Source organism: Eptatretus burgeri, chromosome 8, assembly GCF_056783735.1.
Source record: "Eptatretus burgeri isolate ZD-2024b chromosome 8, Ebu_testis_v1, whole genome shotgun sequence".
Lineage (NCBI taxonomy): Eukaryota > Metazoa > Chordata > Myxini > Myxiniformes > Myxinidae > Eptatretus > Eptatretus burgeri.
In genome coordinates, this window is record NC_140968.1 from 81,725,086 (window position 1) to 81,741,064 (window position 15,979).

The window sequence follows — 15,979 nt, forward strand, 5'->3', positions numbered from 1 at the left end:
GATTTTGGTGAAGATCTGAATCCGAATCTGGATACGAGAATTATTTAATTTTTAAAGTGATTCTTCACCCTTGAGAGATAGGGCTCAAGAACGATATATAGCATGATATTTAAAAAATGTATTGGGCCCGATATGTTCTTGTGGATCAGGCATTGTGTGGCGGAGGTACGCGCTCTACCGAATGCCCTCCTAGTTGATAATGAAATTCATTATCACTAGTGCATGCCCGTACGTGCGTGGCCGTACGTGCAAAAAACAAACAAACTTTCAAACCGTGTGCCAGAAACAACAACCACAAGGGCCGTTCCTTTGTTCTTGCGTGCACGTACGTACATGGCCGTACGTGCGTGCCCATACGTGCGTAATCCCGAACACCCATCACAGATTTTGTAGTTTGCTTTCGTCCCCACACACTCAGGTCCCCAATGTCAATTGTGACGTCATATCAAACGAAGACAAAGAAGAAATGTGACGTCAATTGTGATACGTGCAAAAAAAAAATGAAAAAAACAAAAACAGAAGAAGAATTGTGACGTCAATCGTGATGTCATAGCACCGTATCCTGTCATTGGTTTGATAAATAAATGGCCATAACTTGGGAACCACTTGTCCGATTAATATCAAACCTTGAAAAGGCACATCCACAGGGCCCCAGCAATATACCTGGCAAGTTTCAATGAGACCGGACCAGTGGTTGTCGAGAAACAGCGGTCACAGACACACAGACACACAGACAGACACACACAGATTGCTGGAATTATAGATAGATGAGTATTCCTTATAATAGAGCTGTACTGTGGATATTCAAATTCATGTTTACAGCTACTGCCATAAAATGCTATCACAGGGAAGCAACCATATCATGGCACAATTTGTAGGTTGAAAGATAGCCTAAGTGTGAGTCTTGAATGTTGGCATGCCTCCATGTGGTACCTTAGCAGCAAGGCGTTTGACAGCATCCTCCGGACGCTGGTTGATGTCAGGTGTCGTAGGTCCACTTCCTCGTGCCACAAAGGACATCGAATTAGCTTGTGCCAGCAACGGTGCCCCTGAGAAGGCAAGTGAATGATGTGCAATCAGCAGTCCTTCCTCATCTGCTCTAAATGCTAATAACTGCAGCCTGAGTGAAGGTTTCTTACCACATTTAACTGACAGTGGGCTTTCAGGCAAGCCTTGGCGCAGGAATGCTGAGTGGCAGCTGAGTGAAACAAGACGGGCCACAAGTGTCGTTTTTCCAGTGCCAACGGCTCCCTTCACAACCAGACCCCGAGCCTCCGCTGGAGGCAGTGCTGCGAGCAGCGCTTCAGTCTGGGCGAAGAGCCAGTCACGACCAACATAGGGGTTACTTGTGTTCAGGCCCGGCACTTCAAAAATAAGTGGTTTGAGAGTGACGTCAGGAGGCTTGTAGGGAGCGAAACGCACTGTGGGAAGGTCATACAGGAAACAGAAACACTGAAAATTTGTTTACGAGCAATGAATAGTGTTATGAGCTATGGGTGGAGGGGTAGGGATGGGAGCATTGCATTTGGAGTGTGATATGTACTATAATCTTCCTTGTAGAATGTGCAGTTAAATGGAAAATTACACATTAGAATTTGATTACGTATGGGAACTTGCTAAGATTAAATTGTGAGATCACATGGGTCAATAAAACGTGCAATTGTTGCCACAGTATTGCATTACCTATTCACCATAATTGATGAAGCTATTCATTACATTGTCTTGTTCTTTTTTGCCTCTTCACATACATTGCTACATAATCAGAATAACATAGCAAAGAACTCGTGTTGCTCATGAAGGCGAGCGTCGATCTGTGTTGGCAGACAGGTAGAACAATGGATTCAATCAACAGAACATTGATTCAGGGATGCTGAACCACCTTGGGTAGCAAGGAGCTGATATTTCTGGCATTAATCCTATGTCGGCACAAAAGAGAGAGACGGAGTCAGGGCGAGAGTTGATATAGCACTGGAGTTCGTCAAAGCTGCATGCATGAGAGTGGAGTCAGTGGTCAGAGAGATTTTGACAGGTGGGATCAGCGTTCGGTTGCGTCAGGAAGGGCATCCGGCGTAAAACATGTGCCAAATCACTATGCGGATCATACGGATGATCCGCTGTGGCGACCCCTAACGGGAGCAGCCGAAAGAAGAAGAAGAAAGAAGGATCAGCATTCGGTGGTTAAAAGTCAAGGGGACTGAGACTGGGAGAAAAGTGAAAATAATACTGAAACAAACGAGTGAAAGAATGTTACATAAATAAACTAAAGCAAATTTAAAAGTAAATCAAATAATAATAAAAAATATATAAATATAAAATAAGAATATCAAAGAAAAAATAATAAAATAAACAGGTAGCATTGAAAGGAAAGAGGAAAGTGACAGATAAGAAGAGGAGAGATAATACGAAACGGGAAGGGGAGGGGAAAAGTGAGAGAGGAGAGGTAAGGTAGAAAAACAGAATAAGGTAGAATAAAAAGGAGGGAGAAATAGAGAGAGAGAGAGAGAGAGAGAGAGAGAGAGAGAGATGGAGAGAGAGAGGGAGAGAGAGAGAGAGAGAGAGAGAGAGAGAGAGAGAGAGAGAGAGAGAGAGAGAGAGAGAGAGAGAGAGAGAGAGAGAGAGAGAGAGAGAGAGAGAGAGAGAGAGAGAGAGAGAGAGAGAGAGAGAGAGAGAGAGAGAGAGAGAGAGAGAGAGAGAGAGAGAGAGAGAGAGAGAGAGAGAGAGAGAGAGAGAGAGAGAGAGAGAGAGAGAGAGAGAGAGAGAGAGAGAGAGAGAGAGAGAGAGAGAGAGAGAGAGAGAGAGAGAGAGAGAGAGAGAGAGAGAGAGAGAGAGAGAGAGAGAGAGAGAGAGAGAGAGAGAGAGAGAGAGAGAGAGAGAGAGAGAGAGAGAGAGAGAGAGAGAGAGAGAGAGAGAGAGAGAGAGATGGAGAGAGAGATGGAGAGAGATGGAGAGAGAGATGGAGAGAGAGATGGAGAGAGAGATGGAGAGAGAGATGGAGAGAGAGATGGAGAGAGAGATGGAGAGAGAGATGGAGAGAGATGGAGAGAGATGGAGAGAGATGGAGAGAGATGGAGAGAGATGGAGAGAGATGGAGAGAGATGGAGAGAGATGGAGAGAGATGGAGAGATGGAGAGATGGAGAGATGGAGAGATGGAGAGATGGAGAGATGGAGAGATGGAGAGATGGAGAGATGGAGAGATGGAGGGAGAGAGAGAGAGAGAGAGAGAGAGAGAGAGAGAGAGAGAGAGAGAGAGAGAGAGAGAAAGAGACAGAGAAGAGAGAGAGAGAGAGAGAGAGAGAGAGAGAGAGAGAGAGAGAGAGAGAGAGAGAGAGAGAGAGAAAAGATTGGAAAACTGAAAGATATGAAAGTGAATGAAAAGCGTTTGTTGACACCGTGGGGAGCTCATGTGCCGTCCCTGGAGATAAGGCTTTGCTCTTTGTGGTTGGGACTGTCCATGGTGCTGAAATAGAGAAAGATATCGGAGACCAACATGTGGGCTGAACAAATGTCCGGGAAGATTGAAGTGTAGAAAAACTGGCTTGGAGAAGTCTGTAATGTTGGTTCGTACATCAATCATTTACAGAACGATTGAATGTTTCTGGCGAGAGGTTAGAGGGTAATGGTACTTTTTAAACCAAGAAATTTTTCACATTTTTGTTCTACTTGTGAGAAATGAGAGGCAGTTGTGGGAAAATCGAGACAGTTTCAGGATCATATGTAAAATCTTTTGAAGTTCTTTTGAATGATGTTCTTGACTCGAAGGTTGATGGAATAGTAGATCAATGTGAAAGAGATCCTTTCTTTGTTTTTTTTTTCTTTTCTTTTCTTCGAACATTGTAAAGCCATATGGTCCAGCGTCCACCCTAAATCAACCCTCATCCACATCCCATCCCAACCCATATCTCATGCCCCTATACTGACTCTCTCTCTTTTGCTCTGTAGAAGGGTTAATGCCCGAAACATCAAATTATATTTTACTTCCCAGGGTGGTTAGCATACCTAAATTAACGTTCTGTTGACTTCATCTGTTATTGCAATCATTTTGAAGGAAGAACTTGGTGTTAATACCATATGAATGACCATCCATCATTGGCAGAAAAAGCCATAATACATAAAAATTCTTAAAAATCCAAAGTTCAAAATGATAAGCATGTGTGTACGTCTTGATCTTGAGAAATTTCATAATGTGGGGGTAAAAAAAGTGCACATAGCTACGGTCCGAAGGGAAGGGTGGCATTGAATCTCTAACCCTAACCCTCCCCACAGGAGCAAATGCAGCTGCAGTTTATCTTCCACAGTCGTTGCTGATAGCCTGACAAGCTGGTAAAAGCTGCAACCAGGACGTAAGAACACCACCTTTGAAGTCAGGTTGGACACTGGATTGGCTCACACCGGTTTAGCTAAATTTAGAAAGCGAAACCGATCTACAAGTCTGTGCTGAATCATGGGCATTGGAAAGATTATAATACATGCATTACTTTCAATAACAAGCAACCGACGTGATATCAAGTTATTGAGATGAAAGTCATTTAAAAAAAAAAAATATATATATATATATATTGGGGAGTGATTGACAATTGATGTGGGTACCATTTATTAGAAGGATTGTAACACGTGCATCGTTCAACAAAGTTGCTTCGATTTTTGTCTCTGGATTAGCTCCGTCCTTTATTCTGTACATATGTCTGCGACAAGGTAGATCAGAGGTAATTAAAATATTACAACGAGGAATAGACACAACTCGACATCTTGAGAGTGGATCGGAACGAGTGGGTCCACTTGGGTCCATCGGGGGCCATTGTGCATCCTTTCCTTTCCGAAGATAGTCAATTGAATTTTCCTGGCTCGTGCCACACACATGACCAATATTTAAAGCCATTATTTAACATGATTCAAGACCTGTAAGGTATTTAAATTATCTCATGCTTGGCAAAGCAAAATAGGCCTCAAACTACCCTTTACAGTATATTTGTGATGAAATTTTTGGTCACTGATTTGTGAAACTTCAACAGTGCAACTGATACCAAACTATATATTATGGTCTTTGAAAAGTTGATGTTTGGTCGATTATTTAATGGAAAGGTTGCGGAAGCTGTTAAAACCCTCCAAGACATGAGTTTCTGGACACATTTCTCTGACTAAAGTGATAAAACTGGTCAGGCGGTTGAGCCATTCTTATGTTTCCTGATGCTTTTGTTGGTACCGTGTGTGAAATGTACTTGTAGATGCAGATAATGCAGGCCTAAAAACCATGAGAGCAGAAACCCAATAGTCATGTAAAAAAAAAAGGACAAATGTGTCCAAGAGCAGCGTCCTAAAGGTTTTGTCGGCTACAAAAAAAAAAAACTTCCGATATTTCATCACGTGCCTTGATTAAGCCAATAGCGAGACCCGTCATGATGTATTTACGTATTTACGATATATAGTGTATTTACGAAATAAATAATGTATTTACGAAATTACAATATATTAAATAGAATAATCTTTAAATAGTAACGTGAACTTTTCGAAACTTTAAAGCAAATGTCCGAATATATTTAAAAGTTCATGATCGACGCTCTCAAAAGGCACCGTCTATGTGAGGATGTGTACATGTGCTCAGTATTTAAGGAGATCCGGATCTTGCATATACAAGAGCCGAGTCCGAGAGGTTAAGGTTTTGTCTTCACAAGAAGAAGAACAAGAAGAAGAACAAGAAGAAGAAGAACAACGCCGAGCTCTCTATGAGCAGCGTTCGCTACGCGAGACGCTGCTAAAAGGAAAGAGTTTATAACCTTTTCTTTGATGGAAGATGGAAATTTCAAAAGCGAGGGAGTTATGTCTTTCATTTTTTTTCCTTCTCCTTCAAGCACCCAAACGCACCATTTTATTTTGAAATCACATGCCGAGATTATTATTTGACCCTCACAACTGCCTCCAATGAACAACACATACAGTGGGAGGGTAAGGGCCATGAATCCTATCCAAAGCCATTCATTACGAGTTAAACGAGCATTTGTTCAAACTTTTTTAAAAAAAAAATACAGTACATGGAGGGATTCCTCACTGCATTGTTATTGTTGTATTCACGACACAGTGATCTTGCAAAGCTTCAGTCTATTTTCATTGATTCCCACATTATCGTGTAACTCACTCATCTCAGAACTAGTCCTCAAGTTTTTCAAACAAATATCACATCGATGAAAGAAACACATGGCGGATACAACACTGATCACGTAGTTACGGGTTATGAGACTTCAAATCACTGATCACACTAATAGTCATAAACATCATGGAATTGTAGCATTGTCAGAGACGGAGTGATATAGTAAATAATTACCAGTGAGAAACAATAAATGAAGTCAAGCAAGGTCAGATAAACCACAAAAATCTGTTCCAATGACATACAAGTTGTGTGAGATTCAAGAATTCCGGAGGTATTGACTCCCGGCAAGTTATCGGACACACACATCACTTTTTCCCACAGCATAATACCACATAATATTTTACCATTATCTTGTTGGGGGTAATCCCTCTGGGGGATAACCTTTGGGGGCAGAGACTCTTGTGGCTTATGATTCGTATGCCTCGGCAGAGACGGGGTGGATAAGAGGTGGAGACTTGTACCGGGTGGTATTTGGGTATAAAACCCCAGCCTGCCTGATAGGAAGTACGCTCAATCAGTCTCTCTTTAACCCTTTGTACCTTGGACTTGCCCACTCTCTCAAGCATGAACCCACTGGTGCTCTGTCTGACCTCCTCTCTCCCTCTAGCCGATGGCTCACCCTGGCTCGATGGCCCGATACCCTGGCTTCCACTGTTGCCTTGGTGGAGATGAGGCAGCACCATACATGTTCTGCTCCAGCTTCATTCCCCAGCTTTTCTGCATCATCTACATTTTCATCACCATGTGCCTTTCCTACTCTTTATTGCCTGGTTCGTGTATGAGTGCTTGATTGTGTGAGTGTGAGTGTGTGTGTGTGTGTGTTTGTGACTTAAGGGGATGATAGGTGGTTGACATGTCGTTTTGTGTCAGGAATTGTGTTGTACAGAATGGCCACAAAGTCCCTATGCATGCAGTTATAATTTAGTGAGAATTTATCTGGATGCTTCCCTCCATTCTCTGCACAAATTTGAATTTTTCTCCATGTTCTTCTGGAGATCATCTTCCATGTTGAGGGTTGGAGGTCATGAAAGCAGCCAATGACAGCTGTTTTGAGGTCTTCAACTCTTGTTCGGTGGAGATGAGAAATTTCAACTTTCACAATGCCCCAAGGTGAGTTGTCACATGTTGTTAAGTCCGGACTTCGAGGAGGCCACACTATCTCAGATCCAAGTCCAATCCATCGTCCACTGAATTAGTCATTGAGATATTCTCTAACTGTGACAGCATAATGTGCTGGTGCACCATCTTGTTGCAGGATAGCTGAAGATAGCCGATTCTTAGCAAGAGAGCTGAAGATAGCAGGATAGCTGAGCTTGAAGACCTCAAAACAGCTGTCGGGGCTGCTTTTATGACCTCCATCCCTCAACATGTGGTGGGCTTGGGATCCTAGGATCCTGAGTTCAAATCCCCCTTGGCTGTTGAATTAATACCAGGGGGGTTGACTCTGCCTGTCATCCTTCTGAGGTCAGCAAAATGAGTGCCAGCTTGCCGGTATCCTGTGTTGGAGTGGCGACCCGTCCAGGATCGTGCCCAATCGCCAAGGAGACTGCTTAAGCAGCAACAATGCTCTGCACAGATTATTGTCCCAATGGATGGAAAAACCCTCAACATGGAAGATGTCCAGAAGAACATGGAGAAAAATTCAAATTTGTGCAGAGAATGGAGGGAAGCATACAGATAAATTCTAACTAAATTCTAACTGCGTGCATTGGGACTTTGTTGTCACTCCGTACTCTGTGTTGTGCAATAAATTATTTATCTCTTAAGGAACGTTTTTTTTGTCTTGTTTTGAACCTCATTGTGTTGGATTCATTTGGGATTCCTTGAGGGTTAACTTTATTTCAATCTTGTTTTATAACCGGCACTGTAATAGGCCCCACTGGATCACAGGCCAGCAATAACCACTCAGCATTGGCTTGCAATAAAAGTGATAGTTCGGCTATCATTGAAGTCACAGCAGCTTGAGTGAGCACAGCACTCACTCAAATGTGGTTGCATGTTGTTGGAAGGTTTCCACACACAGGCAATATAGTCAACAGATATGTCACCATTTGAAACAATTTTATGTTCGAAAAGGTAAGAAACTCAAATTTTATGTCCAGTAGGACATCCTTGTCAAGATACACATTCAGGTACCACCGGTAGGTTTGTATCCCTAATCTTCACCCAATATTTTCTCTTCATCCTGCACTTTACTCCTCATAGCAGACAAGGCATTCCTCCATATCCATAATTATATTGATTCAACATACCAAATCAGGTAGAATCCTCCGTTCAACCGCTTGAACCTCAGAAAGATCAGATTGAAATTGACTACCCTCGAGTATATGTGCACAACAGTTACTTCATTGTGCAGTGGTGGAAACATAAATGACTGAATATGTAATGGCCAAGTGATGTTTTGAAAATTGAACCAAAGCCACCGAACCCAACTGAGTGATAACACAGAAATCTGGATTAGGAAGAACTTCAATGGTTAACGTTTTGACAAAATACATGTAAAAGTTTTGTCGCACTTGTACACATAATGAGCTCTTCTCAAGTTTGCAGAAAGGTTCTGTGGTGGTGGTACTTGTATATAACGAGCTGTTATTTTAAAATGCAGTGAATAACAGACTTCCACAATAAAGTTTGAAACAAAATGCAGAAAAGTTTATTATTGAAAGCAACTTGAGTGAGCATAAATCAGAATACAACTGACAATTTAAATTTTCACAACCCTTTGAATTGTTCCTAAACTTTATTTCAATGGTCCATATATTTCATTTCTGCAGAAAATCAGGGTAGGATTTGGTTTTAATCTTCACTATAAATAATGCATTACAACATACTCTTGGGGACCAGGCAAGCTTGCAATTTTGTTGAATCATGTACTTGTCCTCAGGTTTTTTGGGGTTTTTTTTTTTGAACGGTCAAAGGCTCAGGCAGTTGCTTGTATATTATAAAACTGGACTTTTCTACATGCATTAAATCTACTGTTTAACACTCTCTTGCCCTTCTTTTGCTTCTCTGGAATAATCACATTAAATGCTCGTGAAACTATATATCTTCTTCAACATTTTTGTTTGCAAAGCTACCTGCGTGGGTGTAGTCACATTCAATTAACTAGAAAGGCACATGGTAGAGAGCATACCTCCGCCACCTAATGCCTGATCCACGAGAACATATCCGGCACAATACATTTTTGAAATATCATGCTACACAGTACTATATGGTTTTTGGCCCGATCTCTCAATTGTGAAGAATCACTTAAAAGATTAAATACTTCTCGTATCTAGATCCGGATTCGGATATTCAACAAAATCGAATCGATTCGTCTTTGTGACACACCCGACATGTCCACCAAGTTTGATCGGAATCTATCTGCAATTTTTGAGATATCATGCTGAATATCATTTTAACCCGATCTCTCAATGGTGAACAATCACTTTAAAAAATAAATAATTCTCGTATCCAGATCCAGAAGCGGATCTTCATCAACATCGAATCAATTTGTTCGTGTGACACACCCGACATGTCCACCAAGTTTCATCCGAATCCGTCCACAACTTTTTGAGATATCGTGCTCTATATCGGTTTCACCCCATCTCTCAATGGTGAAGAATCATGTAAAAAAAAAGTGTCAGATCCTCACCAAAATTGAACTATTTCTTCCTTGTCACAAACTGGACCTGTCTACAAAATTTCATCTGGATCCATCCACAACTTTGTGAGATATCCTGTACACAGTCAAACAAACAAATAAAAGACAAACAAGAAGACGATGTCATGCAGAGCACGATACTGCAAAATCCATAAAACAAATTTAACCTCAAAAATAATTGGTGGTTGAATTCAATGACCAAATATGCAACTCCTCTTCAAATTTCAAGTCAATCAGATGAAAATTGAGAATTTTAGAAAGTAGTGCATGCCCATACGTGCGTGGCCGTACGTGCGTGGCCTGCCAAGCGAGCAGTTCGTTCTTCATCCGTTTCAGCTGCACAACACCTTGTCACGCGAGTAGCGTTGCGTGTCAAGCGAGCAGCTCGTGCTTCGTTAGATTCCATTGCGCGTGCACGACGCGCAGCTTCGTTCCTTCACTGCAGTAAACGACGACTGGATTGGGGCATTGTGTTTAAGAAAATCGAGAATAAGAATAGGGCTTTATGGCTGGCTTTCCTTCAATGCATGAAGAAGACGGCACGGTTCTCGTATTCATGCTGAGGCGATTTGGCTCACATACTGAACAAGCCGCTGGCCGTAGACTCTTGGTTGGTCATGTGGGATGGGCCTCGAGGCCTTGTGTGTGTCACCGAAGGGGACGGCGCGATTCTGCAAAGCTGCAGCATCAGTGAGGACGATCGACAAAGAAGCTGCATGGGGTCGCTGAGCCTTGATGTTGAATACCACTCAGGAATTACCTGACGAACATTCCCGCTGCAAGAGAGTGGCTTGGCGCCAATTTGCGTGCGTCTGCACGTGCAAATAGAAGCGACAGAGTCCACGTTCCATAAAGACCATCTCTGGACCAAGCTAAGTGCCAGAATAAAGGAGAGATTTTCTTTTATTTTGTTTCTTCTTGTTCATATGTAAGTTTGTGTGTCGAGGCTCCTCGCCTTTGACTTTAATTTATCTCACGATTATTATTATATCCGATTATTGTCCTTTGTAAATATTTGTCTATTTTCATGAAATCTGTTTATTTAAGTTGCTGTGTCCATGTATTTGTCGTGGGGTTCATGTATAAACCCTTCTGTGCTGTTCTTCTCTGTGCCTCCGTCCCTCCTCCATTGCGCCCTGCACCTCCCGCGCGCGTTATAATCTTCGAGGATCAATGTGTCTATCTCCTAATAAGGAAAACTGTTCGACCATTTGGGCTGGCGGTGTTGACCACCCGTCATCACAATTTGGGTTGGGGTGGTTTAACCTGGACCACCAGCTCCGCGACAATATTGTTGTGGTTACCAAATTCGCAAACCACCATTCAGGTCCCTTAGGTGAGATATCTCGGTAAGTACATGTGTAGTTAGGCCCAAACCCGTTGTCTAGTGGGAATACATGTCATTTATGCGTGCTGCGACTCTTCAGGATAGCCGTTTTTCTTTTACTATCTTTAATTTGGACCAACCGCCATTGTTACAACCACAACATCAACCACCCACCGCGGCGCCGCTTCACGTCACACCTCGCAACCGTCGCATCGCCACCGTTCTTGCGCCGCTTGTGGGTACCGGTGTTGGACTCGTGCAGGGCGCGTGCCGAACAGCGTGTACAAAACCACGGATTTTCCACTTCAAAAACGGATCAAAAACGACACACGCCCACTTTTGTTCCGTCCAATCGGTGAGCGAGGGGCGATTTGGCCCCGCCCCCAGGGCGTTGGAGGGCGATCGATATATGCAAATTTATGGATCAAAAAGCATTCACGCCCACTTTTTCTCGGGCCAATGGGGAGCGAGGTGAAAGGTCGAAGGGAGGGGGTCAAAGCTGAGAGAGCGAAGCCACGGGGCTTATATAAGCGACCGTGTTCGTCAGTCAAGAAAACAGAGAGTTAAGACTTCGCGGGCGGTGGAGTTGGGAAGAAGGAGCAAAAAGGAGCTGGTCGCCGTCGTGTGCGTTGGAGTCGGAGCGGAGGGGACGGAGCTGTGGAGAGGCGGCGAGGGCAGACGAGGGGGTGCTCGCGTCGTGCAGGGAGCTGCACCCCAGGGAGGCCGACAGCGCGACCTGGCCGAGGTGGAGACGCTCGTCGCGGGACTCGAGGCAGAATAGGAATCCTCTATACCCCGAGCATCAGCAACCCCCTCCTGTTTCCCCCCGCGCTGAGATAGTGCGACCAAGGGGGCCCCTTTCCCACCCCCTACCAGACACTGCCCGCAAGGCCCGCGGAGTTGAGGCACCATCGCCGCTCCGCGTCTCATCACCAGACGGGTAGGCCCGACCCGGTCTCGGCCTCAGGCCCGCCTCATCTTTGAGGGTATTCTTTTCCTTGGTTTTGGGTATGTGTTGTCGGCGCCGTCTGTGAAGTAAAATTGTATAAGTGTTGCCGTGTGCTCGCGTAATCGGTAGTAGATCTGCATTGTCGCATTTGCTTTTTGTGTAAATTGCATTGTGTTTTTCTTTTCTGTGTGCTTTTGGTGGAATTGAATATGTGTGCTTTCCGTTCATCGCGAATAAATGTGCTTTGTGTTGAACCGTTTCCCGCTTCGCTTCGTCATTTCTTTCATTGAATCCTCATCTTGCTTCACGTAAAGGGTTGGTAGTGGGCTGAATACGCCCGATAATTAATCGAACCGTCGAGGTCGACGATAACACCGCTCGGTTATCCCGATAGTACGGAACGGGTCGCTTAAGTGGCCCGTGTCCGAAGTCGACCTGCGGCGAGGTGCGATCGCCCGGTCTACCCTCCGCGTGGGTACTTAGGTAGGTCGAATTTGGCGAGCAACCCTATCCCACGCGGGGGCTGATTGGCTCGATCGCGGTGAGACCGAAAGGTCCACCCGTGACTGGTTCCCGGCGTTAGTCCGAGAGGGTCACGACTGGATTGTCCGTCCGGTGGGCGACGTGCCGCGATTCGAGTTACGTGGCCGTCAGCACGCCGGCGGGCGCGAATCGGTAACACTGGTGTCAGGTCGTGCGATACAAATTCATCGCCCTCCTCGCGGCACTGGTATCGGAGAACAGGAAAACGGGCTCTCCTGTCTCCGGCTAAATTCACGGGAATCGGTCCAGGGGTGAGAGAAGCGACCCCCGATTCCCTCCAAATTACGAGCGAGCGAAATTAACCCTTCACGAGAAGCAAGATGGCGTGTCAAGGCGAGCGGGAGCCGGGGGTATTATAAATGGATGTAGAATGTGTAGGATCCATGGCCCAGGATGGAATGCCCGTGCAGGAACACGGACTCGCCCAACTGAACCCAGAGCCCGAAATAGGTGCGGCAGCGGCCGCGGTGTATGACACCTCCCCCCCCCTCTCCACCAAAACCCGCCGACCCCTGCCGAAACGGCTCACCCAAGCGTACCCGACATGGCCCAGCTAATCACCATGCTGGCAAAAATGAATGCGGAAATGACAGCGAAGATGGATGCGAATGCACAAAAGATGAATGCGGATATGAAAAACGAAATGAAAGGCATGAACGAAAAGATGGATACAAATACAAATGAAGTAAAAACGAGGATGGATGCGAATACACAGCAAATAAACGGAATGGAAGCAAACATGAAGGAAGAAATGAAAAAGCTCCGGGGTGAGACGCAGAACATGGGCCGATGCCTGCAGGCGGGCATGAAGGCCGTGACCAGGGAGCTGGGAATGGCGACTCCACGTGTGGGAGCAAACGAGCTGGAAGGGGGTGCAACGGCTGACAGGCCCGCGGTGGAGGCGGGTAAAAAAAATAATTCGGGGGGCGTGTTGGGCGAGGGTCGTGACAGAGGAATCGACGGTGACCAAGAGGGAAAAATTAAATGGGGAGACCAAAATGTGTGAGACGAGACACGAGGTGACGACGACAGAAACTTATAAATGTATAGAGACACGGGAGACAGAAAAAATAGAGGAGAGACAACACGATGAAGACGGGGTAAGTGACGCGCACACACACACGGAGGTAGTGGAGGATAGTGAGGTTGAGCTCGCGGAGCGTGTAGGGACCCAGTGCGAGCACCTGGATGGCCTCCTCCAGGAACGAGGGGAGGGAGTATGCCCCCTTGAGGCGAGTCACGACCAGGTGGGTTCGGTCGTGCTTTGCGAGGTTAAGGGGACGAGTGCTGTGGACAGGTGCACGGAGAGCTTGGGGGGTATAGAGGCCCCGGAGACCCTTGTGGGGACACGAATCCCCAGTGTGGTTGTCCCTGTGTGTGTGGTGCAAGGTGTGAGTGCGGCCCCGTGTGTGGAAGCGACCCCGTGTGTGAGTGGTGTGGTGGCGAGTGTGCCGGAGTGTGTGCTTCCCAGCACGCTGTGTGTAAAAGGGGCACCGCAAGTGAGTGAGGCACTGCGGGTGAGTGCCCCCGCGTGTGTGAGTGAGGCACGGTGTGTGGGTGAGGCACCGTGTGTGAGTGAGGCCGTGTGTGTGGATGAAACGGCCAGTATGAGTGAGGCACCGCGGATGAGTGCCCCCGCGTGTGTGAGTGAGGTACGGTGTATGAGTGAGGCACCGCGGGCGAGTGCCCCCGCGTGTGTAAGTGGTATGGTTTGTGTGAGGAAAATGGCATACGTGAGTGAACGGCCGAATGCAAGGGAGACCGTGTGTGTGAGAGAGCGGTATGTAAGGGAGATGTCGGTTGGCATGCGGGAGCACGCAGCCGCATCTCCCGGTGTGAATGTGATGGAGTGGACTGTGTGCGTCGTAACACGCAGGTGTGCGTGGGTGGAATGGAGACGGAGACGGCGACAGAGGAGAGAAAGCCGAGTAGCGGCTGTAGTTGTTTCGGGGACCGTGCCGGGTTCACCCAGCAGTGAGCACGCGGTCCGTGCTGTGCAACGCACGAGACCGCCACGTGCTCGCTTGCGAGAGTGAAGTCCCGGTCCGGAAACGCACGCGGTGGATTTGCCGATCCCGCGGACGGACAAAGTTTAGGCAGGATAATGGATTTGGACCGGATGGGTTCTCCACGCGATCGTGTGTGTTAAGCTCCAACGGGAAAAGGACATGTGTTCGCGTGGGGAGCCCCTCGAGACGTGGGGCTTGTGTTTTTTTTATGCGCACGGTGACGTCATGGCTGTACGTGGGGTTGGAATCCGGCAGGAGGGGTATCCCCGCCGGATGGTACCGTCCAAGGGGGGACGAGGAACACGTGCAGCTGCATGACGTCACGGGCAGGTGTAAAGGGCGCGAGTTGCCGCGCAGGTGCTGCGCATGAAAAAAAAAAGAAAAAAAAGCAAGCCTCACTTTCGGGTGCACAGGATTCCTGGGCAAGGGGTGGAAGACCCCCTTACCCTGGGCACAGGATGGAAACTAGTTAGGGGGAAGGGTTAGCTTAGTTAGACCGACTTCATGGGGCAGGGGTAAGTCCTCATGGAGTCCGTGGAATGGATTAGGTAGAGGGATTTAGTGAGCTTTAGGTTGGGAAATAAAATGAATTTTTGAGTTAGGAGACAGTGACAGACTTGTGGATGTGTCGAGGGGACGTAGTTTAGCGACGTAGGTTAAATGGAACGTGCTATAGTTTAAGGGACGACGTGGGAGCACGAGTTAGTTTGGGGATGTAGTTAGAAGGATGGCAGAGTTCAGCGGTGTGTGTGTTGAAGAGTTGGTGAGTTGTGAGGTGAGTACTTGTTGAGTGAGTGAGGCCAGCGGGTCTGTGTGAGTGGAGCGAATGGGGAATGCATGGTGCGATGAGTGATTGGGGGGAGGAGTGACTCCCGCCCAAGGGACCCCGGGGTCAGTGTAGAGTGAGTTAGCTGGGTTAGTCAAATTGAAAAATGGAGGTCGTTTTGTTGTTGGTGGGAAAGTAGGCTCGAAACCCGTTTGGAGGGGTGCAGGAGCCCTGTTGACGGGCTTGGGAGCGTGGCTGCGAAAGGTGAGTATCGCTGAGTGGGTACCCCGGGCACCAGGCTAGTCGGCCGCGGTAGGCCATGGGCCCATGGGGGGCCGGGATAGAGTAGTGGGCAAGGGTGCGCCTGCTTGGTGCGGGGGCCCGGGGCGCCATTAGCCGCGTGGGCAGTGTTGTGGGCACGGGTGACCCTCGGAAAGGGGCCCGGGAGGCCGGCCTGCCACGTGTGCGTTTCAGGGGAGGTGCCATGGGGGGCACTCCCCGGTGTTAGGGAGCTGGTAGGCTCGGAGGCAGTGTAGTGCCCGGGGTGCCATAGCGGGAGAATCGGCAGAGGGTCGTGCCTGCCAAAGGGAGCCACGTGT

At 46.8% G+C, this 15,979-nt stretch overlaps 1 protein-coding gene across 1 annotated transcript in view; it reads right to left on the reverse strand.

Moving 5' to 3' along the window:
• LOC147022155 (protein TANC2-like) overlaps nucleotides 1-15,979 on the reverse strand; it is a 437,623-nt gene that overhangs the window by 167,328 nt on the left and 254,316 nt on the right. The window contains exons 8-9 of the mRNA XM_085890484.1: nucleotides 1,140-1,421; nucleotides 934-1,049 (exon numbers count right to left, since the gene is read on the reverse strand). Of these exons, the coding sequence (XP_085746610.1) occupies nucleotides 934-1,049; nucleotides 1,140-1,421 (398 nt within the window). The remainder of the gene's footprint in view (nucleotides 1-933; nucleotides 1,050-1,139; nucleotides 1,422-15,979) is intronic.